We start from the raw sequence: 9,325 nt of genomic DNA, 5'->3' as shown, positions 1-9,325 counted from the left end.
CAGCATCATCATCATCATCATCATCATCACCATCACCAGCAGCATCGTCATCATCAGCATCATCACCAGCAGCATTGTCATCACCAACATCATCACAAGCAGCATCGTCATCATCATCATCATCACCAGCATCATCATCATCATTATCATCACCAGCAGTATCGTCATCATCATCAGCATCGTAATCATCATCACCAGCAGCATCGTCATCATTATCATCACCAGCAGCATCATCATCATTATCATCACCAGCAGCATCGTCATCATCATCAGCATCGTAATCATCATCACCAGCAGCATCGTCATCATTATCATCACCAGCAGCATCATCATCATTATCATCACCAGCAGCATCGTGATCATCATCATTATCAGCATCAGCATCGTCATCATCATCAGCATCGTAATCATCATCACCAGCAGCATCGTCATCATTATCATCACCAGCAGCATCATCATCATTATCATCACCAGCAGCATCGTGATCATCATCACCATCACCAGCAGCATCGTCATCATCATCATCATCACCAGCAGCATTATCATCATCATCATCATCATCACTAGCAGCATCGTAATCATCATCATCATCACCATCACCAGCAGCATCGTCATCATCAGCATCATGATGATCATGATCATAATGATAATGAAAGTCAGACACTATATTATATTTGATTGTGTTCCATGTGCAGTAGAATTGCAGTACTTTGTGTACCTTGTATGAAGCGGACAGTTTCTGTGGCTGGGACAGAGTCAGTTATTGTCCCTCCCTGGATCCCCTCCATCACTGGCCTCCCTTTATTTAAATGGAGGCCAGTTCCTCTGCTGGAGTCACATCCTGGCTTGGTGGGCCGCCCCCTGTGCCAGTTTATAGGCCTATTTTTAACTGCTACAATCATACAGACATTGAACATGTCAGCAGACACCTCATCTATTCACCTCATTTGTTCACGGTTATCTACTTTGGAGTCACTTACCAGCCTGCAAAATGTTCTTATATTTAATTTTTACTTGCTGCCAGGTCCTTTTATGGCCAGACAGGTTTGTCCTTTATGAAGGACAGAAAGATAAAATAGATAAAAACGTTACATGAGGAAAATAGATTAAATGACACATTGTGGATAATTGTTTGCACCTAATCATACTCTACATTTCCTGAGTAACATGCACCTGCTTGTCACTCTTAAAGTATACAACAGTTAGTGGATTTGAAAAGTAATCCTTTAATTGTAGCCTAATTATGACAGTTCCAGTGGAGCACTGTTTATTAATTGTACAGTTTTTGACTACTTACGCATTGAGCCGGTCGGCTATTGTCTGCCAGGCTCTCTCGCGTTCTTTACTTATGGCATTGGTATTGCCTTTTTTCCTTATAATATCCTTAACTTCGTCAGAGAACTCCGTCAGGAGCTGTTGTTCAGCGGCCGTGACGTAGGACGCGCGACTTTTATCCATTTCCCCATCGGTGATTCTGTGAGCGATCGCGAGGTCTGCTTCAGTATGCCGTGCACACGCACTTATCCCAACTATCTTCACCTGGCTTAACCTAGCCGCACCTTCTCATCCTGGCTCAGCAAACGTGCAATCAATTAAGCCAGGATAGGCCGCGCAAGCTAGGTCAAGCTGGGCTTGCTTAATTATCCTGGATTTCTTTATTCTGGTTTTGTGCAATACCCATCAGAACTAGTAAACCAAGATCGAGGCATAACAAACCAAACATACAAAAACCAAAGAATCAGGAACCACACTGTCAACCATGACATCACCAATAGCATCATCATCATCAGCAGAAGCAGTAGAATCATCATCACCATCATCAACAACATCAGCATCATCACCAGCAGCTGCAACATCATCATCATCATTATCACCATCAACAGCAGCAGCATCAGTATCAGTATCATCATCATCATCATCACCATCAACAGCAGCATCATCATCATCATCAGTCGCAGCAGAGGAAGCTGCTTCCCTCTTTGGACCCTGCATCCTCCTCCTCATTGACTGGTGCCTCCCAGGCTGCTGCCTCACTGCCCCGCTGGATGTCTCCTCAGCTTCCAGTGATCCTGAGGTTAAAAAAAGCCCACAAATGTTTCAGCAAATGAATCCACGCTGCCTGCTCACAGTCAGACCTCATTGTTTTTTATTTTATTTATTTCAGGCTGTTGATGAGTCCAGTGTTCCAGGCATGGACAGGGTCAACAGCCTGGCAGAGTATCTGGTTGAACTGAGGAACCAGCCTTCTCTTGCCCTCAACAACCAGCAGGCTAGTAGCATTTATTATTTTGCTTGTATGAAATATGAAATGAATGGAAAAATGCAGTGCAGTATTTTAATCATCATCTCAGCTGATGAGGTGTTCTGTGGCTCTGTTTAGGTAAGCATTGTTGTTGCCCTGTGGCAAAACCTGCTGGAGTTTGACAAGCAGAGGGTGGTGTTTGCTGCCAGACACCAGAGCAAGCTGGAGACAGGGACGTTCAGGTCACCCAGAAGAAGCAGGAGTTCACGCCGGGAGTAGACAGCCTCAAAAGGCACACCCTCACCACCACCGCCCCTCTCGCCCAGTGGCCAGATTGCTGCCACCTGACTGACTCCATCTTTGTCCTGCTCTGTGACATCCACCGTAGTCCTAAAAAGAGGGGGACAATCACAGTGTCCAGATGGGACCTCATCTTGGAGGACTACAGACAGATCAGGTGGCACATTCTGGGTAACGGGACGGTGGTGTAGCAGACCGGCCTGCAGCTGGTGGACGTCAGTTACACCACCCTTGTGCAGTGGCACAATGAAAGGGTAAAGAGACAGGACACTGTAGTGATGTTGCAGGGGCTCACCCTGCCCTGTCGCTTGTCTGCAGCAGCCGACCCTCTTCCTGCTGCAAACATGCAGCCATTATTTGCAGCCCCCAGCCCGGCCCCTCTCCCCAGCAGCACTGTAGGCCAGGCAAAGATGAAAAGGAAAACCACACCAGCATCTGAGCCATCGGAGGAATCAGAGCGAGGCCTCCCCACCAGCGGCAGCTCTTTCCTGCCTCACCTCCACCCTCGCCCTCCGCTGGTGATGCTGCCTCCACCGGCCTCACAGATGCTGCCTGTATTTCTGGCTGCTCCAAAGACCTTGGTTTTCACCTTGCCATCTGCTGGGGTTGCTGCCCCTACTACCCTCCGCATAATGCTTGCAATAAATGCAGACAGTTCAGGACGATGGAAAAAAGCAACTGTCCTCCCTTAACCCTCCATTTTAAGGACTTCTCTCGTACCCACAGGCTTAGACAGAGGACCACACGTTAGAAACAGTGTAATGGTGTGAGAATTTTATATAACAATAATAATAATAAATAGTAATTTAGCATTATTTATTTTTATTCTGATAAAATAATATTATAATAAGTTATAGATAGATAGATAGATAGATAGATAGATAGATAGATAGATAGATAGATAGATAGATAGATAGATAGATAGATAGATAGATAGATAGATCGAACTTATATATTATATTATTTTATTTATTGAATAAAATTTCAGAATTATCAGTGTGGGTTACTTAAATGATTGATCACATGTGCTGAAATGTGTATCAACAGCATTCAAAATCAGCTTTATTTTGCCTGAAAGATAAGTCTTCCATTAGTACATACAGTACTTTGCAGGCGGATTTATATCAAGCTTGTAAGGTATTTAGTGGGTTTAGTTAAATTTAAATAAAAAACTACATGCAATGATATACAAAAAGATGAAGATACAATAAAATTATGCACACAATCACACAGGTGTACATGAATACTTAGAAAAGAATGGAAAAGGGAAACGAGAAAGTTCCCCCATAATCAGTTCTTTTGGAATGGAACCCGCGATCACATGACTTTTCCTTTTTTTCCCCCTCCTTCCCCATTCCCTTAAACTTAAAGACAAGAAAAATCACAAAAAAGAAATTTTTTTCTCTCTTTTATGGGAAATGACTGTCTTTGAATTGGTTCGGTGGGAAACCAACCTCAAAATGGAGCTTAGTGCAGAATCATGGTCCAAAGCTTTTAGATCAGATGGGAAAATGTTTTCCTGTGACAGACTCAGGGATAGTCTGACTGCAGCGTACCCCAGAGTTTTTAAATAAAATTCTGTAGAAGGGCTTTCTGTCTTTGGTACAAATGCTTTGATTGTGTAAACATTTACATTCAGCGAGGCGATGTGTTTCAGTGGATTCAGGGACGCCCCGTTCTGTTACACAGTGGTACAGAGAAACATTCAAGGTTTTCCTGATGGAGCGCATTAGTGCCATCGTTGTTGTCACAGTTGTGACGCTTTCTATCGGTTATGGCAGCCTTTGCTTGATCACTTGCCTGGTGAGCTTGCAGAGCTTTTACATGAAGGGAGATCGCATTTTGTTTTTAAACATAATTAATGTCTGCATTTTGGTTTTTTGTTTTTTCTTTGACTTTGAATGTGGAATACTGTATATATTCTGACCCAGATGTGTTCATTTGTAACTCATGTACCCGTGTTTTTGTTTTTTTGTTGTTGTTGTTTTTGTTTATTTGTTTTTTTTGTATTTTTTTTCTCAGGTAGTGCAGCTCATCCAGGATGGCTCATCAATGTGAGCTGTGGCCAGAAGGTTTGCTGTGTCTGTCAGCGTTGTGTCCAGAGCATGGAGGTGCTACCAGGAGACAGGCCAGTCCATCAGGAGACGTGGAGGAGGCCGTAGGAGGCAACAACCCAGCAGCAGGACGCTACCTCCACCTTTGTACAAGGAGGAACAGGAGGAGCACTGCCAGAGCCCTGCAACATGACCTCCAGCAGGACACAGATGTGCAGGTGTAGCTCAAACGGTCAGAAACAGACTCCATGAGGGAGGTATGAGGGCCGAAGTCCACAGGTGGGGGTTGTGTTTACAGCCCAACACCATGCAGGACGTTTGGCTTTTACCAGAGAAAACACCAAGATTGGTAACTTGGCCACTGGCCCCTGTGTTCTTCACAGATGGAAGCAGGTTCACACTGAGCACATGAGACAGACGTGTTAGAGTCTGGAGACGTCGTGGAGAACGTTCTGCTGCCTGAACATCCTCCAGCATGACCGGTTTGGCAGTGGGCCAGTAATGGTGGGGGGTGGCATTTCTTTGGGGGGCTGCACAGCCCTCCATGTGCTCGCCAGAGGTAGCCTGACTGCCATTAGGTACCGAGATGAGATCCTCAGACCCCTTGTGAGACCACATGCTGGTGCGGTTGGTCCTGGGTTCCTCCTAGACAGTGCTAGACCTCATGTGGCTGGAGTGTGTCAGCAGTTCCTGCCAGACGAAGCATTGATGCTATGGACTGGCCGTCCGTTCCCCAGACCTGAATCCAGCTGAGCACATCTGGGACATCATGTCTCCATCCACCACAAACTGTCCAGGAGTTGGCAGATGCTTTATGTCCAGGTCTGGGAGGAGATCCCTCAGGAGACCATCCACCACCTCAACAGGAGAATGTCCAGACCTCTTGGGAGGTCCTACAGGCACGTGGAGGCCACACACACTACTGAGCCTCATTCTGACTTGTTTTAAGGACATTACATCAAAGCTGGATCAGCCTGTAGTTGTTTTTCCACTTTAATTTGAGTGTGTCTCCAAATCCAGACCTCCATGGGTTAATAAAACTGATTTCCATTGATCATTTTTATGTGATTTTGTTGTCACCACATTTAACTATGTAAAGAACAAAGTGCTTAATATGAATATTTCATTCATTCAGATCCAGGATGTGTTATTTTAGTCTTCCTTATTTTTTGAGCAGTGTATTTAGGTTGAAATACTATGTTATAATAATAAAATACAGTTAATTAATATAAAATATAACACAGATTCAAAGAGGGCAGGAGGACTTCCTTTGTGTTCCTGGAAAATCACAGCTAGAAACTATTCAATGAATAGACTACCAAGAGCGATTGTTGATGATTTTAATATGAAATATTCATATAAAATATGACAAGAGGGGAAATAATAAACATAGACTTGTGTTGTTTGGATGGTCTTCTGCTTCAGTTCAGCTGTGCTTTGAAGGGACTGGATCACATGGTTCAGAAGTTATTGGGATTTTTTTTCACTCTCTCTCTTTCTTAAGAAATTATTAATATTTTCATTAAAATATGAAGCAATCCAAAAGATTTGGCACCCTGTATAAAAACAAAAATACGTTTTATTTCTCTGTTTACTACAGAATTACTCTTTTCTTTGGAGACACTTGGTCATATGGCCAGTTCATTAAAAATATTGGTTTACCTCCTTTATGAGAATTGCCGTCTTACGGAAAGCCTGCCATTTATTGATGGTCCCTTAAAGGGACCTGGTACCTGGTGTCTGTCAAATGTCCAACCTAAAACTGGTTGCAGCGCGTGCTCATTGTGAACAGCTGCAATGGTTGCATAGCGCGTTGTTGCTGCTCTGCCGTCATTCTGCAGGGCTGCGTGTCCCTACAGCTCTTCTCCTGAAAATCCACCGGGTTATGCTCCATTCAGTGTCAGACTTGCCTCTTTTATTCTCTATCTGAACAGCCAGCGCTGTCACACGCACGCGTGGAATATGACGTGATGCTCGCGCCCCCGTCCCATTCAGCAGCGTACCGGGATCCTCCCTTCAGACGGTCGAGCGCTGGTAAGGAGACGACATTGTCAGAGCTGTTTAACCAGAAACGATCAGTTAAAGAAATCGACCAGTAAGCAGACCAGGATTTGTTTCCAGCCACAATGAAAAGATGGCGCGACTTCTCCGCAACTTGCTGTTTTTTGTGCTGAGACTTGCGCTGCGATTCAGAGTTTGCGGGTATTGGTCGCTGGTTTACGGTTATTGTGCTGTCTGCACCATCGGAGCTCTGCTGAAACTTTGCTGGAACATCGTCTTGAGGCCGACAGAAACCTTCCGATGGGTGATTCGTGAAACTCCCCCGGCTTGTCTGAATGACACGTCCTTGGGAACCCACTGCTATGTCAGGATCAAGGTAAGCTGCGCACTCACACAATCACTTGGAAATGAAAGCTGTCTCGCGCCTCTCAGAGATAAACGAGGTTTTCTTGTACACGTGTGAAACGCATCTACACCTTCCCCTCGTGATGCGTCGTGACAAGCCTAAGTGGGCAGGATTTTTGACTCAATCATGAGGCGGTTTCATCTGAGATGAGTTGATGCTGCAGAAACAGCTGCTGCAGCCTCCAACAGCCAACCTCCATCAGCCAACCTCCAGCTGCCAGCCTCCAGCTACCATCTTCCATCAGCCAACCTCCAGCTACAACCTCCAGCTGCCAGCCTCCAGCTACCAAACTCCATCAGCCAACCTCCAGCTACAACCTCCAGCTGCCAGCCTCCAGCTACCAAACTCCAGCTACCAGCCTCCATCAGCCAACCTCCAGCTGCCAGCCTCCAGCTACCAAACTCCAGCTACCAGCCTCCATCAGCCAACCTCCAGCTACCAGCCTCCAGCTACCAAACTCCAGCTGCCAGCCTCCAGCAGCCAACCTCCATCAGCCAACCTCCAGCTACCAAACTCCAGCTGCCAGCCTCCAGCTGCCAACCTCCAGCTACCAGCCTCCAGCTGCCAACCTCCAGCAGCCAACCTCCATCAGCCAACCTCCAGCTGCCAGCCTCCAGCTACCAAACTCCAGCTACCAGCCTCCATCAGCCAGCCTCCAGCTGCCAGCCTCCAGCTACCAGCCTCCAGCTACCAAACTCCAGCTACCAGCCTCCATCAGTCAACCTCCAGCTGCCAACCTCCAGCTGCCAGCCTCCAGCTACCAGCCTCCATCAGCCAGCCTCCAGCTGCCAACCTCCAGCTGCCAGCCTCCAGCTACCAGCCTCCATCAGCCAACCTCCAGCTGCCAGCCTCCAGCTACTAGCCTCCATCAGCCAACCTCCAGCTACAACCTCCAGCTACCAAACTCCAGCTACCAGCCTCCATCAGCCAGCCTCCATCAGCCAACCTCCAGCTGCCAGCCTCCAGCTACCAAACTCCAGCTACCAGCCTCCATCAGCCAACTTCCATCAGCCAACCTCCAGCTACCAAACTCCAGCTACCAGCCTCCATCAGCCAGCCTCCAGCTACCAAACTCCAGCTACCAGCCTCCATCAGCCAACCTCCAGCTGCCAGCCTCCAGCTACCAGCCTCCATCAGCCAACCTCCAGCTACCAAACTCCAGCTACCAGCCTCCATCAGCCAACCTCCAGCTACCACCCTCCAGCTCCCAGCCTCCATCAGCCAACCTCCAGCTACAACCTCCAGCTACAAACTCCAGCTACCAAACTCCAGCTACCAGCCTTCATCAGCCAACCTCCAGGTGCCAACCTCCAGCTGCCAGCCTCCAGCTACCAGCCTCCATCAGCCAACCTCCAGCTGTCAGCCTCCAGCTGCCAGCCTCCATCAGCCAACCTCCAGCTGCCAGCCTCCAGCTACCAAACTCCAGCTACCAGCCTCCATCAGCCATCCTCCAGCTGCCAGCCTCCAGCTACCAGCCTCCATCAGCCAACCTCCAGCTACAACCTCCAGCTGCCAGCCTCCATCAGCCAGCCTCCAGCTGCCAGCCTCCAGGTACCAGCCTCCATCAGCCAACCTCCAGCTACAACCTCCAGCTACCAAACTCCAGCTACCAGCCTCCATCAGCCAGCCTCCATCAGCCAACCTCCAGCTGCCAGCCTCCAGCTACCAAACTCCAGCTACCAGCCTCCATCAGCCAACCTCCAGCTGCCAGCTTCCAGCTACCAGCCTTCATCAGCCAACCTCCAGCTGCCAACCTCCAGCTACCAACCTCCATCAGCCAGCCTCCAGCTGCCAACCTCCAGCTACCAACCTCCAACAAACCAAACTCCAGCTACCAGCCTCCATCAGCCAACCTCCAGCTGCCAGCCTCCAGCTATCAGCCTCCATCAGCCAACCTCCAGCTACCAAACTCCAGTTTCCAGCCTCCATCAGCCAACCTCCAGCTGCCAGCCTCCATCAGCCAACCTCCAGCTGCCAGCCTCCAGCTACCAAACTCCAGCTACCAGCCTCCATCAGCCAACCTCCAGCTGCCAGCCTCCAGCTACCAAACTCCAGCTACCAGCCTCCATCAGCCAACCTCCAGCTGCCAGCCTCCAGCTACCAAACTCCAGCTACCAGCCTCCATCAGCCAACCTCCAGCTGCCAACCTCCAGTTGCCAACCTCCAGCTACCAGCCTCCATCAGCCAACCTCCAGCTGCCAACCTCCAGCTGCCAGCCTCCAGCTACCAGCCTCCATCAGCCAACCTCCAGCTACAACCTCCAGCTACCAAACTCCAGCTACCAGCCTCCATCAGCCAGCCTCCAACTGCCAACCTCCAGCT

The 9,325-nt window shown here is 48.3% G+C and overlaps 1 protein-coding gene across 1 annotated transcript in view; it reads left to right on the top strand.

Moving 5' to 3' along the window:
* The first annotated feature begins 6,594 nt into the window (after window positions 1-6,594).
* The window catches only part of ephx4 (epoxide hydrolase 4), a 101,686-nt gene continuing 98,955 nt past the window's right edge, over window positions 6,595-9,325 (top strand). Inside the window, exon 1 of the mRNA XM_042005731.1 lies at window positions 6,595-6,973. Coding sequence (XP_041861665.1) covers window positions 6,731-6,973 — 243 coding nt within the window. The 5' untranslated portion in view covers window positions 6,595-6,730. The remainder of the gene's footprint in view (window positions 6,974-9,325) is intronic.

The sequence above is a fragment of the Melanotaenia boesemani genome, chromosome 14, assembly GCF_017639745.1.
Source record: "Melanotaenia boesemani isolate fMelBoe1 chromosome 14, fMelBoe1.pri, whole genome shotgun sequence".
NCBI classification, from domain to species: Eukaryota; Metazoa; Chordata; class Actinopteri; order Atheriniformes; family Melanotaeniidae; genus Melanotaenia; species Melanotaenia boesemani.
The sequence above is the reverse complement of the archived record's forward strand: the minus strand, read 5'-3'. Positions and strand labels throughout refer to the sequence as shown.